We start from the raw sequence: 15,682 nt of genomic DNA on the forward strand, positions 1-15,682 counted from the left end.
AGACTGGTTGGGAACTAGCTGAGCGTTAGTTACTGAGCATTCACTGGGTGCTACCATTTTTAGGAAAACTGTCTCATTTAATCCTTCTAACCATTTGGTGAGATGTATCTAACTCTTCTCATTTTACAGATGAGGAAATTAAGGCTCAGAAAGGTAGAGAGACCTAGCCAGCTAGTGTATTGGGTCACTGGGGGAGCTGAGACTTGGACCTGGATCTGTCAGCCTTCAAAGCTGATGTGTTTGTTTTTTCTTTTTACTACAAGCAACAGCATTGCCCTTTTGCCCTTCAGACACTGTTACCTGTGCTGTTTTACCATCCAGGAGGTTTCATGTGATTCGACCCTTATGAAGGCCGTTGATGGCTCCTCTCCATTGCCAGCAGGACATGCTAGGCTCCTGCCCCCAGTGTTCCTCAGATGGGGTTCATTTGTGTAAATCCCTCCACACTCTTCCCTGATCCTCCTTATAATCTTGGGTACCTGGGTCTCTGGCTGGGTCAGAGCTGCTGTTACTAGCTGTGAAACCGGAACCCACATTCAGGGCATCTTGGCTCTCGGCTCTAAAGAGGCCAAACTTACCTCACAAACTTGATTGGGGGAGGCATGGTCTAGACCCTACAGTTCTTCACCTTCTGGGTCACAGGGCATTAATGATGAGTTTAATTGTTTATTAATTTCTACCCTGGCTCTGTCTTCCATGTCCAATACATTTCAAACACATTGAGGACTGAAGATTCAATCAGCACCTACTGGGCACTCCTCCATGTTATAGAACATGCTGGCTTCCTTCATGTCCTAGAATAGGGGTCAGCAATCCACAGCCCTTGGGCCAAATCTGGAAGACACCTGCTTTTGTAAATAGTTTTTTAGAACACAGCCATCCCCATTTGTTTACAGAATGTCTATGGCTATTTCCATGCTACAAGGGCAGGGTTGAGTAGTTGACTGTGTGACCCTCACAGCCAAAAATATTTACCCCCTCACTCTTTACAGAAAAAAAATACTGTGACTCCAGTTCTAGAAGACATTGGATGTTTTCCTGACTGCCCAGCCTCCAGGCCCCTTCTTCTAATGCAGGAAACTCCCATCTAATGAGCAGAGCTCACATCCTACCTTAGAACCTAAAACAGATACTCACTGCAGTGAGTTGAATGGTGGCCCCAAAAGATAAGTGCACGTCCTAAACCCCAGAACCTATGAATGTGACCTTATTTGGTAAAAGAATCTTTGCAGAAGTAATTAAGGCTCTCGAGATGAGATCTTTGCAGATTATACAAGTGGGCCCCCAATCCAGTGGCAAATATCCTAATAAGAGACACACAGAGGAGAGACACAGAGAGAAAAGAAGGACGTGTGAAACAGAAGCAGAGACTAGAGTGATGCAGCAACAAGAAATGGTGACGGACCCTGGAAGTCAGAAGAGGCAAGGAAGGATTCTTACATAGAATTTCCAGAGGAAGGGCAGCCCTGCTGATACCTGGACTTTGGACTTCAGGCCTTTGTAAGAGAACAAACTTCTGTGGTTTTAAACCACCTGGTTGGTGTTAAGAGCAGCCATAGGAAACTAATATATTCACTTCCCAGCTTCCCTTGCAGCTAGGCACAGACATGTGACTGGGCTCTACCACTCAGATGCACTTTCCTAGAGTAAATGAAGTTCATAAAGGGAGGAAGCAGGGACCACACCTCTCCTGTGCCTTCTCCATGCTAGTGAGGATGGCATTAGCGGCAGCAATGTGGTGTTTTCAGAGATATCAGTGGCTTCCGTTTTAGTGACATTGACCAGTGTCCTGAATTGCTGGTGATGACAGGGCATATTACTGTATCTATGCCAGAGGGGACAGTAGCAGCATCTTCACTATTGGCCAGCTTCTTGGATGAGTTGAAGTGTAACTCCTGGCTGTACAAACTCCAAGTTTAATTTACCACCTGGAAATTCTGCAAGCTACCCGATATCCTTTGGGTGCATTTCTTTTGTGATAAAATTAGCCGGAGTTTGTGTCTCTTGTCTTTAAGACTATGAAGGAGTGGGCTCAGCTCAGCTCAGGAGAACCAATGGTTCATTTCCAACTCCTCATTCAGCAATGTCATGTTGGTAACTTAAAATCAGTGGCGATGGGAATATTTTACACCATGGAAAATGGCAAGTGCTACGAATCAGAACTGCTTGTTTTTTGAGAAGTTGATTTATCAGCAGTAACCACAGGTTTTTTTTTTTTTTTCAACTAAATCTCTGAAAGCCATGGAGTATCTCATTTCATACTTGTATCCAGCTAATAAGATTTTATCATCATCTTTCTACAATGAGCAATCTAAGAGAGATGAAGGGATTGTTCAAAGTCATATGAGGTGAGAAATCAAGGACCTGAACTTCTGATTTCCCATCCTCTAAATCAAAATAATGCTAATGACCACTTTTTTAAAGTGAAGATTTAAAGATAAACTGCACCAAAAAACAAACAATACTCAATCCTCCACAATACCCAACAGACACCATCGGGCCTAAACTCATCCAAATCATCTAGGGTCTTGAAGAAAAAGGTCCCTCCTGGCAGAAAGTTTTCGGGTGAGAGCATGGATGCAGAGGCATATAGATTGGATCTGAAGCACAGTCTGCTTTGCAGATAAAATTCTCTTGATACTTTCAATGAAGAAAGAGACAGCTCTCCACATCTGGAGAGGAATAGATTGCAGGTGCAATTAATAGGCTTGAGAGAGGCAGACAGCCTCACCTTGATGCTCTCAGAGTCCAGGTCTTGCACTGTGGGTGCTGACAGATTTACCATCAGTGGCACACATCAGAGCCTCGGTGCCTCATCTCCAGGAGAGAGATTTATAATGCCCACACAGCTGTTTGAGCACAGCTCCAGACTCCAACCACATCCTGGGAGTGAGGCTTCCTGTCTGAAGACACATCCTCACTCCTGCCCGCTCCGCCTGGAGTCTGGAACTTGGAAACAACAGAAGCAATCCTGTGCAAGTTTCCCTGCTGGAATCACACCACGCTGTCCCTTTGGCTTCCCCTGGACACGTGCTTGCCACATCCTGACCTCTGCCTAGAAGACAGGCAGGTGCAACAGGGAGGGGTGTTGGTGGCGAGCACAGGAGGCTGCGCATGCACCCACACCTCAGTTCCTTGTTCCCAGCAGGTGCAGCGGGTGCTGCTGTGGGTTGGGGTGGAAAACCTAGAGCCAGAACTTTACCCCAGTTGCGGGGGATGGGGACATCCGAGACATAGTCCTACAGTGATAAAGACCTCTTCTGTTTTGTGAGGCCTACTATGTGAACACGGTATATTTGTTCAAATCTTTACAACAGTCCTACAATGTCCTACTGGGCATGCACATACCCCCATTTTTCTTGTGTTCAAACAGAGGCCAAGTGAGATTTGGTATACGAGTCCACAACCTGTAAGCGTAAAGCCAGGATCTGAACCCAGGACTACATGAATCCAATGCTTGAGTGTTGACCAGGGATGAATAGTGTCCTCCCAATTCATTTTCACCTCAAACCTGTGAATGTGACCTTAGGTGGCAATAGTTTTTGCATTTGTGATCAGTTAAGATAAGCTCAGCCTGGAAGAGGGTGGATGCTCATCTAACCTGATGTCCTTGTAGGAGATTATGACGCTGAGGCCACAGGGAAGGCAGGGATGGGAAGGTGGAGGCAGAGTCCGGGGTGATGCATCTACAGAGCCAAGGAAAGCCAAGGATTGCAGGTGACCACCAGAAGCCAGAAGAGGCAAGGGGGGACCCTCCTGTAGAGACTTGGGAGGGAGCATGGCCCTGACAGCACTTCCACAACTGTGAGAACAGATTCCTAGAGTTGAAACCATTCAGTTACAGCATCCCAAGGAGACTAAAACAGGTACTTGGGCAAGGTGAGCTTTCATGCCAGGGCCTAGGAGAGGCAGGGCAGGCTGCTCACACATGCCCTGTCCTCCTCTGTCCTAACTTCATTTGTGCCGGGAAGGGAAGAGGGAAGCTGTAGGACCAGGCTGCTTCCAGGCCCCAAAGACAACTCTCACTGGGCCCAAAGACCTGAGGCTAGATGCCCAGCCCCATCCACTCCACCTTCCTTTTCCTCAGGCACCTGTCCTCAACCAACCCTGCAGGCCTCTGCAGCTGCAGGTTGGACATAGAGGGGGGAAAGACCCATTCTTATCAGCAAACAACCCCCTGGGGGCTTCTTGGCTGGTAGCTGGTGGCCTGGAGACCTCATGTCAATCTCGTGTGATGCTGGGTGAGTCATTTGACCTCAGAGAGGCTCCTATGGAACTGGGCTGCACACCAGTCTTCTGAAACAAGGTTCACCACCCAGGGACACCCTCCCCCCACCTGACAGCTCGGCCACATTTTTCTTCTTCTGTTCTTGTTTGTCTGTCTAAAACTAGAAAGCCCTCTGCCATCACCGTGTGCCTCTGGGGAACACCACAACAGTTCCAAGAATGTGTGGTTGGACCCACCCTCCCAGGAGGTGCATGGGAAGCACCTGCAAGGAGCATGTCACCCTTTGCTTGAGTGAGCATCTCTCAGGAGAAGCATGGTGATCAGACTGTATATGTCACTGCCACTCAGTGGCATCCTTCATCCCTAGACAGGGGTCCATCTCCTTTCCCACTGAGTTCCCAGGATCTGGCACATAACAGGTTCTTCATAAATGTCTGTGACTTGGACCAACCCCTGACTCACATAGAGAATCATTCTGATGGTCTCAAGCCAGGCCATTCACTGATTGAATTGATCCAACCAACAGAGCCGCCATTTTGGATCTCCTACTATGGGCCTGCCATCAGACACTTGTCAACCCAAGAGAGTGTATTACTACAGCACGGTTCTCTCAAGCCCACACGGCTGAAACACAGCAGAGGTGGGATTTGAACCCAGGTCTGTAGAACTCTGGGGTTCCCTCCAAATCCAGCCCCTTTCCAGGACACCTGTTCCTGCCACACTAGTCATCTACTTGGGTATCTTTGGACACTCAGCCTTAGTCCAGATCTCTCAGGAAGTAAATTTTTAAAAGTTCAATCTTGAAGTCAAACATTCTTTCTTTTTTTTTTTTCTTCTGTCTTTTTGCCTTTTCTAGGGCCACTTCCTGTGGCATATGGAAGTTCCCAGGCTAGGGGTCAAATTGGAGCTGTAGCTGCTGGCCTACGCCAGAGCCACAGCAACGCGGGATCCGAGCCGTGTCTGCGACCTACACCACAGCTCACGGCAATGCCAGATCCTTAACCCACTGAGCAAGGGCAGGGACCGAACCAGCAACCTCATGGTTCCTAGGTTGGATTTGTTAACCACTGAGCCACGACGGGAACTCCTTGAAGTCAAACATTCTTGATGCGGGGTTTCTTAGAACCTCTTCAGCCTGCATAACCAAGGCTTCCCGGGAAGCCAGGAGACAGTGACTTCTTATCAGGAAATATTTTTGCTGTTTTTGTGGAGTTGATCTCATCTCTCAGCAACCATGATCTGGAGGGTTCAGGAGGGTGGGGTGAGTTTTCTTAGCCCCCTCAGATCTTTGAGCACTGAGAGTCCCAGGATCTCCATTGCTGGGGAAATAGTCTTTTCATGGAAAGATTGTGGTATTTTGAATCTAATGATTACCATTTCTTGGGTCTGTACCATTCGCTGCGCTAAACTTTTCCAAGTCTACTTCGTCCTCAAACAATGAACTCTATGCTGAATCACACTATCCCCATTTCACAGATGAGAAAACTGAGGTCACTCTCGCAGGACTCAAACCTTATTCTGACCAACAAGCTGCCTCTTATTCCGTGACACATGGATGCTTCTGGACTGAGCTGACCACAGAAAGGTCTTCCGAATGATCTAACAGTACCCTGCCTCCTTGGCTTGCAGAATTTTGGCCTGGGGACATCAATAAGAGACTCAATTTACTTCTGTCCAGAAACCAGCAGGGCCTCCTGGTGCCGCAGCCCCCAGGTAAGTGGGACCCAGCATGGGGCTGAGGTTTCCATGAGCCTCCCTTTGACCTGTCAGTGGATTCCTTCAAGTCACCCTGGTTTTCCTGTGTTTAAAAGGAGACTAATCACAGTTAAGCAGTTTGAAGTCCTGGTCTGAAAAAGCATCATTATTACTTGCTCGAGGGTCTTGGCATCTCAGGGCTCCAAGGGAGAAAAAAAAAAAAAAAAAGAGCCCACATTGATTTCTAATGCAAATTGGGTTTGAAGAGGATGCCGGCTCTCTGGAGTTCTTAGTCGCCCACAGAGGAGGGCACACCCCAGGGGGGGACTGTTGCCTTGGGCAAAGAATTTCCTTGTATCAAGACAAAACCCAGATATGGTCATTTCCCGCCCTCAGACCCCACCCTGCTGCCCGCCTCTAGGAACACGCAGCCTCGCCCTGACTTAAAGCAGAATTCCCGCGTCTGTGATCTCAGGGCTGCTTTTCTCTGCCTCCCCCACCCCTTCCCTTCCACCGCTTCTACCTACCCTGCGCACGTGCACACGTGCTCACATACACGTGCACATGTGCACCACAGAATTCTCACACAGACACATACAACCCATTTATAGACATTCACGTACACACACTCACATGAACACACATCCACGCGCAGACACACACACACACACACTCACTCCCTGGCCCTTCCCTGTTACTACTTGTTTCTCTCTGGCATCATTTTCCTTGCCGTTTTCTTTGTGGTTTTGTCTGCTAATCACCCCCTCTCCCCAGACCCTGGGATCCTCCGCCAAGATGTCGAAATATCTGATGTATTTGCTCAGAGAGACAAGAGCAAATGCACCTCGGGTTTGATGGAAATTTGCTTCTCCTAAGGCGGCTATCAACGTCACCCTGCCCCCACCCTGCTGAGAAAACAAAGGGAAGGAAGTAGATCTTGAAGGCCTTCTCCCTTCCTGGCACCGGGCACAGACCTCTCACCCTCCCAGCCCCCCTTGGAGATAAAGCTTCTTTTCCCATGTCTTGGATAAGGAAATCAAGGCACAGAGAAGCTCGGTGACTCATCTTAGGTTAATTAATTCTTTCAAAAAGTATTTGTTGAGGAGTTCCCTTCATGGCTCAGCAGTTAACAAGTCCAAATAGGATCCATGAGGATGCGGGTTCGATCCCTGGCCTCACTCAGCAGGTTAAGGATCTGCAGTTGCCGTAAGCTATGGTGTAGGTCGCAGGCGCAGCTCAGATCCTGCGTTGCTGTGGCTGTGGTGTAGGCCAGTGGCTGTAGTTCTAATTGGACCTCTAGCCTGAGAACCTCCTTATGCCTTGAGGGCAGCCCTAAAAAGCAAAAAAAAAAAAAAAAAAAAAAATTTATTGCATACCCACTATGTGCCAGGCCCTGTTTTGGCAGTAGGGGAGGCCACATTGAACAGGACAAAGAACCTGGCCCTTGGGTGTCCACTCTCAGACCAGTGAGTTGGGGAAAAATGGTTCCCCCTTTTGGTTTCTCTAATTCCGGGTCCTTGGTTTTTCTGCGTCCCTGCAGGGCTACTTTTGTGTGCCCTTGTCACTTGCCTTTGTGGATTCCTTCCTCCATAATTATATTTTATGGCTGCTTTGGTATAAAGACAAATATTATCCAGGCCAAATGCAAAATGAATACATTTTCTTCAACTCTGAAAGCCTGGGTTTTTTTACTTCTGATTTTCAAAGAAATGAAGACATTTTCCTGGGCACCAGTGTCAGGGAGATGGCTCAGATCATCAGTGTCGGAAAATGAGACACATGAACACGGGGGATATCTCGACAAGGCTCTTTACTTCTGCAGAAGGGCGCAGGTACTCAAAAAGCAAGCGCAAAAAAGAAAAGACCCTCCCCATTTATCCCTAACACAGGTGATATACCTGTCCCCTTCCCATTGGTCAGGTCAGGGCACACATTCTTCCTGGTTGGCTAATTTGAAACAAATTGCTACTGGGAGAAGAGGGAAAGAGGAGGGGTGTCTCAGGAAATGGTTTCAGCTGAAACGGGAGCAAAATGGAGTAACCAAGATTTCCTTTGATAGAAAAGACATGTTACTTTCCACACCAGGCAGTGTGCGCTGCTGTACATAATGGGTCCGTCAGGCCCTAAACACCATGGTAGGGTTACATCCCCCTAAACAGAGCCTTGGGACTATTTACTGAAGCTGAAAGGTAAACATACCCAGATATCCATCAAGGGATGGATAAGGTATGGTCCATCCACACAGTGGAATATTACAGCCGTAAACAGGAATGAAGGACATAGACTACCACATGGATGAACTTTGAAGACATGATTCTCAGTGAAACAAGCCCATCACAAAAGGCCACATAGGCGTCCATCTACATGAAATGTCCAGAATAGGCAAATCTATAGAGATAGAAAGCAGATCAGTGGTTGTCAGGGGCTGGAGGGAGGGGGGTAGGTGATTGCTTAACAGGTACGGAGTTTCCTTTTGGGGGTGATGAAAATGTTTGAGAGCTCAATCAGCATGGTCACACAACCTTGCGAATGTACTAAATGTCACTGAATTATACATTTTACAATGGTTCATTTTATGTTCTATGAGTCCCTTCTCAATGAAAACAAAATGGCAGTGGTGCCTGAGATTTCCCTCTCTGACTCACCTTGGAGGCTCTGGGTAGGAGCCGCTAGCCGTTCCCCCCATATTTCCACTCCTGTCTCCCTCCTCCCATGTCGTGGCCTTCTCCTGGCGAGATACAAATTGCATTGGCCCAGGAACCCTGGCTGCACTTCCAATGTCCTGTGGGGAAGTAGGCCAGAGATTGCATGTGGTGACCCCAGGGTCCACTCTGGCCTGCCGACATATTTTCCTTGGCCCATACACTCTTCTTAAGAATTTCCAATTAGGTGCCAACATTTCAAAACCAAGAGATTTCACATGAAACACACAGGCAGATTTCCAACTTCTTGGGAGAATTGTTGAGGTGCCAACCACTCTGGGTCCCCAATCTTTCATGGCTGTGGGAGACAGCCTGCTGCTGCTGCCCTATTAGAGGGCTCCCTTCTCTCCAGTTTGCCACAGTCCTCACCACTCCTTATCATCTTAGCCAGCATTAGTTTCTCATGGCTGACCCCTGTGGCATTGGAGTTTGTGACCCCAGCCTTAAGCAAATGACCAAATCTCTCCAGGCCGCCTCTACAAAATCAGAGAATCGGATTAGGCAATTGTTGAGGGTCTTTTCAGCTGACAGTCTGTGATTCTTAGCTGCAACCTTGATTGTCTACCTGCAAATTTGATGGGCCTGGGAGTCCGCCTGATGTGAAGACTTGGGGATGGAGAGTAAGGACTTACTCAAGGATACGCTTGGTGTCCTGCATAGAATCCCTTCACAGGGCCAATGTGGCCCCCCTCTCTGCTGCTCTGGGAGTAACTGAGAGTATTGACTACCCTTGAGAGGCATCCATCGGAAACCGTCAGTTTTCCCTTCTAGGATTGCCAGATTTAGTGAAAAGCAAAAACAACAGACCACCCAGTTCAGCTGGAGTTTCAGAGGAACAGTGAGTAATATTTTATAGTATAAGTATACCCCCATATAATAGTTGGGATATACTTATACTAACAAGGCATCTCATCTGGCAGCACTCCCTTTTATAGATGAGGAAAAGGAGGCTGAGAAGGGTGAGTCACTTTCCACAGTAAGTGGCAGAGTCAGGAGCCCAAGCCAGGTCAGTCTGAGTCTAGAAGACTCCTCAAGCCTGTGGTCTCTAAGACTTCCAGGAGAATCAAAGTACTTGATGCACAGGAAACATGATTTTAAAAGAATAAGCCCTACTCAGGTGGAGAGGTGGCTACTTGTTTCTGCATCTGTCTTGCTCTCCAAAATCTTTTGTTGACTTTCTATTGGCACAGCATCCAGAATGGCACTCAGCACACAGTAGGTGTTCATGAAGCATTTTGTCCCAGCAAAGTGAATGAGGAGTTCTGCAGAGTCCTGGCACTCAAACAGTGCTTGGTGCATAGTGGGTGCTTGATGAATATTGGATGACTGGATGATCATTTTTTATAAGGACAAGTAACATTTTCCTCTCTGACCACACATCAGAGGCTACCACACTGCAGGAAACCCATGGTGGCTGCCCACTGAAACCCATAAATCACCGTGCACCTCAATGGCTGTGCCACCACCAACATCTGTCTCCCTCACCTGAGAACATTCTGTGAAACTCACTCATAATCATGACTGAAAGCAACACGTTCCCGATTTCCATATTATTAGAAAGAGGTGGAGCTCGCCATAAATGATTCAAGACGTGTCAATCAAATGACAGTACAAATGATGCGTTTATTTATTTTCACCTCTCATAGCTGGCTTGCTTTGTTCCTGTGTGCCTTTTCTGGGGGGTTTCTCGTGCCCTCCTTTTCTCTTTGAAGTGTGTTGGCTAATATTTTATTCATTACAGAATCTAACAAAGCCTGTGTGGTGAAAGAATCCAGCATAGTATCTCTAAGAGAGCGATTAGCAGAAGCACGTGGAGGCTTCAGGGCTCCAGTTGGTTCTAGAAAATTCTGGTTCTTCTTCTGAGTTGATTCAGTCATTGGGGAAGCAGGGACACAGCAGTGAGCAGGGCAGACACCATCCCTGCCCTCATGGAGCTGACAGGTATCATGGGCCCTAGATGAGAGACTTAGCCCTCCTGGGCCTCCCCTCTCTGATGGTGGGTTAGGCTGCCAGTTCCCATTTGAGCAGAAATCCCAGGTAGCCCATTTTAAACAGTTTCCTGACTGGCAAAGGAATGAACAAATGTGTGGCCTCTTTGACACTGAAGTTGCACTCCCAAGAATTTATCCTAAAGAAAAAACAAAGGATGTACACAAAGACTTAATCACAAGGGCTTCCTCTTGCCTTCTTTTTTTGTTTTGTTTATTTTTAAAATTTTTTTATTATAGTTGATTTACAATGTTCTGTCAATTTTTGCTATACAGCAAAGTGACCGAATTATACATATATATACATATACATTCTTTTTCTCATACTATCTTCTATCGTGTTCCTCCACAAGTGCTTGGATATAGTTCCCTGTGCTATACAGCAAGATCTCATTGCTTATCCACTCCAAATGCAATAGTTTGCATCTACTAACCTCAAACTCCCAGTCCATCCCACTCCCTCCCCCTCCCTTAGAATATTATTCAGCCATAAAAAGAACAAAATAATGCCATTTGCAACAACATGGATAGAACTCAAGATTTTCATATTAAGTGAAGTCAGAAAGAGAAAGACAAATACCATATGATATCACTTATACATGGAATCAAAAATATGGCACAAATGAACCTATCTACGGAACAGAAGCAAATTCATGGACACAGAGAACAGACTTGTGGTTTCCTCTTGCCTTCTTTTTGTAGTGGAGAGAAAACGGAAACCCTCTACGTATGCAGCAATCTTACTCAGTGGCTCCAGAGTCTGTGTTCTGAAGTTCTGAACCCTGTGCTCTTGGTACAGAGCTTCCATAAAACTCTGAAGGGGTGAAAGGCAAGAGCCGTGCTCTTTGGTGCTTGTGCTATGGGTGGTTTTGATTTTTTTTTTCCTTTTGGCCTATGTTGTATTTTGAGTTTTCTTCTAAGACCATCTATTACTTACATACCTTACCAAAAATAGAAAGCAAACAAGAAATATCAGTATTTAAGCCAGTCAATTGATGTGCTATTTCTGTGTGCCCTGTGTTGTGAATGAATCACCCCACATCTGCCAGAGTCACTTGTCCCCAGACATTGTGCCCACAGGGAGCACGTCCCTGTGCTGTCAGCCAGGGTGTCCATCGCAGTCCGAGTTGTATCCTGGTGCCATGTGGGGCTTTTGAAATCAAGGCAGGTTGCATAAGAGCGGCTTGTCCTGGAGACATTTATCACCCCTGAGTTATTTTTATTGGTGTGTAAACTGAGCTCTCCTCCTTGGGAACTTCCTGAGGCTGTAGAGAATCCCAAAACCCCTGCAGAGGGAGGATGAGGTTGGCCGGAGCATGGGATTTTGCATGAGGCCCCCCTGTCCAGAGTCAGAAAATGTGTCAAAAGGAACTTGACACCTGGCCCGGCATCCCGGGCGTTTGCCAGGCCCGCCTGATGGAGATGATGGTGAAGCTGATGATCATGATGATGGTGATGTTACAAATAAAGCAGACAGTCCTTGCTTTGCATGGTTGTGCAGACTGCAGAGAACGTGCAAGCTGAAATTGTGCAGAACGAGCTTAAAAATCAATGCGATAAAATAAGATTATTCTGTGACCTTTAACATTTTTGTCAAAACATTGAAAACTCTCTCACTGTCAGTTATAAATGTTTAAGGAAATGAAAAATTAGTAAAACTCACATGTATTTAGTATACTTTAGGCCACTGGAAACACTGAGAACTGAAGTGTTGTATTTCCATGTGTAAAAATTATCGAGCGTAGTTTGAACAGCGCTTGCCTTCTTCTTCTGGTTAACTAATAATACAGAGAGAGTATCTTTTATATGCCTTGGCAAATTGTCATCTTCCTTTCTAAGATCGGATCAGTTTCCAACATTTTATCCTTTGTGCTTTCAATGTCATGAAATATCTCCGAGTTCCTGCCGGCCTCACTTCCTCTGAGATATCTTCATCCTTTTCGTCACAACCACTTCCCTCTTTTTTTTTTTTTTGGTCTTTTTGCCTTTTCTAGAGCCGCTCCCGTGTCACGTGGAGGTTCCCAGGCTAGGGGTCTAATCAGAGCTATAACCACCAGCCTACACCAGAGCCACAGAAACGCGGGATCCGAGCTGCGTCTGCCTCCCACACCACAGCTCATGGCAACGCCGGATCCTTAACCCATTGAGCAAGGCCAGGGATCAGACCTGCAACCTCATGGTTCCTAGTCAGATTCATTAACCACTGAGCCACCATGGAAACTCCCAACCACTTCCCTCTTTATGTCAGTAAATCTATCTTCCTCTGGCAGCAGATCCAGAGCCTCTTAAATGGAGACAGTGTCAACATTCCTGTGATCATCTATTTGTTCTATAAACATATAATCTTCTCAAGGTTAATGTTATGGCAATTTGGCTGGGCCAGGGTACCCAGGTATTTGGTCAAACATTCAGGTACTTTTGTGAAGGTATTTTTCAGATGCGATTAATATTTAGACTGTGGACTTTGAGTAAAGCAGATCACCTGCCTTAATATGGGTGGGCCTCACCCAATCAGTCGAAGGCCTTAATATAAAAAGACTGACCTTCCCCAAGGAAGAGAGAATTCTGCTAGCAAATGGCTTTTAGACTCAAGCTGCAGCATCAACTCTGTCTTCAACCTACCAGCATACCCTGTTTGGACTTACTCCTTTATCTGTCCATCCATCCATCTCTCTATCTGTCTGTCCATCTATCTACCACTCAATCTATCTATCTACCACTCTATCTATCTATCTATCTATCTGTCTGTCTGTCTATTGAGAGCATATATTTCATATCTATATATTGTACCTGACATGTCATCTTCTATTATTTCTTTCTCTCTGGAGAGAGAACCCCAACTCCTGGTGTTCTCCAATGACAAACCCCTCTGAAGTTTGATTTAAATCTCATTTCCAGCTTTACTCTTTCATGTTTTTGCTGCCCTGCACTTTCATCTTTGTTGACCAGTCCTTTCTTTGTATTATCTATTTGTGCAAAATGTCACGCCAGTTATCACTGAGAGACAGGGAGGCAACACAGCTACACACTCAGCTGTCCATATATATGAACTGAATGGCAGATGCTCAGTGACCAGTCACAAACAGACTTGGAAAGAAGTGACGTGATGTGTCACTGACTGTGACACACATCAGTTATTTACACAGTGATCTGGGGACTGAAGAGCTAGCAGCAAAGTTTGTACTTTGGGCAATCACTCACACTTACTATGCCATGATCAGTGAAATTTGAACCATGTTGGGGCGGGGCAGCTAGTGTTATTGTTTTAAACTTGGTAACTGAAGTTCATGCGTATCAAAACCACGCAAAAGCAAGGACTGCTATAATAATCAATAATAGCTGGGGCTCCTGTCGCGGTTCAGTGGTAACGAAACTAATATCCATGAGGATGTGGGTTCGATCCCTGGCCTCGTTCAGTGGGTTAAGGATCCAGCATTGCCATGAGCTGTGGTGTAGTTTGCAGACATGGCCCAGATCCTGCATTGCTGTGGCTGTGGTGTAGGCCGGCAACTACAGCTCTGATTCGACCCCTAGCATATGGGGAACCTCCATATGCTGCTGGCATGGCCCTAAAAAGACCCCTTCCCCCCCCAAAAAAATCAATAATAACTAAGGCTTTATGCCACCTTTGGGTCACGTGTCCTTGGCTGAAGACCTGGCCTTTCAGAGCCTCAGCTTCCCAATCTGGAAAAGGAAGGATCAAATCCTGCCTCATAGAGATCACATGAGATAATAATGCATGTAAAGTGCATTATAACTGGTACAGGCCAAACACTCAATAAGTGTGAACTAGACTCATTGTTACCAAGCAGATGTTCCAATTCTTAACCGAACTGGGATTGTCTGCTCTCCGCCTCCCCAGTAGACCAGGAGCTACTTAAGGAAAATGAACTTCTCAATCTCTGGCCTCAGCTCCCAGCGCAGTACCTGGCACAGAGTAGGTGCCCATTAAATGCTTGTTAAGTGAGTGAGTAAAAACCAAGACCAGCTTGTTCCCAGGTTGCCCATGTTACATGTAGCTGCAGAGAGTAGCCAATAACATTTATTGAGAACTTGCCATGTGCCAGCAACTAATGATGCCAGCCCATAAAGGCTATGCAGTATCCAGTTCACTATCTAAGCAGCCCCATCAGGTGGCTGTTATCATCCATGTATTTCAGTTCCAGAGAGGCAAGGGCAGGGGTTTCCATTCAGCCTGCAGGACCGACTGGTGTTTGGTCTCTGTCCAGCAGGGTCCAGTGGGCAAGCCAGTAGCAGGGGCTGCTTCAGGAGGTGCCGAAGGGATGGCAGAGCTTTCTAAGGGGTGAGTTCTCATTGAGGGCGAGCAGACCTGCAGTCACTGTGGAGAGGTACCCGGCTTTTGGTGCTGTCCTCCCATTCTGAGAGGCTTCACCAGTCCTCACCACCTCCCACAGAGTCCCTTTCTTCCTGTCTCCTCCCGTCCCAACCTGCCCGGCCAGGGTTTCATTGCTCCAGGCTCCAGCTCCTTGTGCTGATGATGGGCGGTGCTGGGTTACTGAGCTAAACAGATCCTGGCTCTTTCTTGACCACCCAAGTCACTGCTGAAGCAATTAATTAGGGAACCAGATGTGGCCGTGGGACAACTCATCTGTTGCTGAATTGAGCTGTTATTTAATTTTTTATTGCTTTTCAAGTTTTCACAAGTGGGTTGTTCTATAAGCTCCCCTTAAACTCCCCAAAGTGGCTCCCCCCACCCCACCCCCACCACCCCAGGCATGATGCACAATAGGTATTCAAGACAGTCTTGTTTGGTTTTCCTACTGTATTATCTCTCCTGGAAAATCAAACAGCTTGTAGCTCCAGAGACAGAAGAAAGGGTAGAAGATATGGTCGCCATGTCTAGGGAGCCCAAGGCCCAGTGCCACCCACCTGTCAACCCTCTCCCACTTCCCAGCACCCAATGGACCCCTAGAGCACCAGGGATCCAAGTTTAAAAGCCCTTGACTATTTTCTCAATTGGCTGACTTGTCTGTTTTCTGTAAACTTCTTGAGAGCAGTGGGCATGACAAAACAAAAACAAAACACCGAGAACTTGGAGGCAGACAAAG

The 15,682-nt window shown here is 46.7% G+C and overlaps 1 protein-coding gene across 6 annotated transcripts in view; it reads left to right on the forward strand.

Moving 5' to 3' along the window:
* The window catches only part of SPRING1 (SREBF pathway regulator in golgi 1), a 322,500-nt gene that overhangs the window by 231,911 nt on the left and 74,907 nt on the right, over window positions 1-15,682 (forward strand). For 2 of the 6 annotated variants that reach the window (XM_047761604.1, XM_047761603.1), the window contains exon 6: window positions 5,858-5,941. The exons of 1 other annotated variant lie outside the window; for it this stretch is intronic. In XM_047761604.1, coding sequence (XP_047617560.1) covers window positions 5,858-5,941 — 84 coding nt within the window. Of the gene's footprint in view, window positions 1-5,704; window positions 7,059-15,682 lie in introns of those variants that run through there. 3 more of the 6 variants (XM_047761602.1, XM_047761609.1, XM_047761605.1) reach the window with 2 other exon arrangements.

This window comes from Phacochoerus africanus, chromosome 15 (assembly GCF_016906955.1).
Source record: "Phacochoerus africanus isolate WHEZ1 chromosome 15, ROS_Pafr_v1, whole genome shotgun sequence".
In the NCBI taxonomy this organism is placed as follows: Eukaryota; Metazoa; Chordata; class Mammalia; order Artiodactyla; family Suidae; genus Phacochoerus; species Phacochoerus africanus.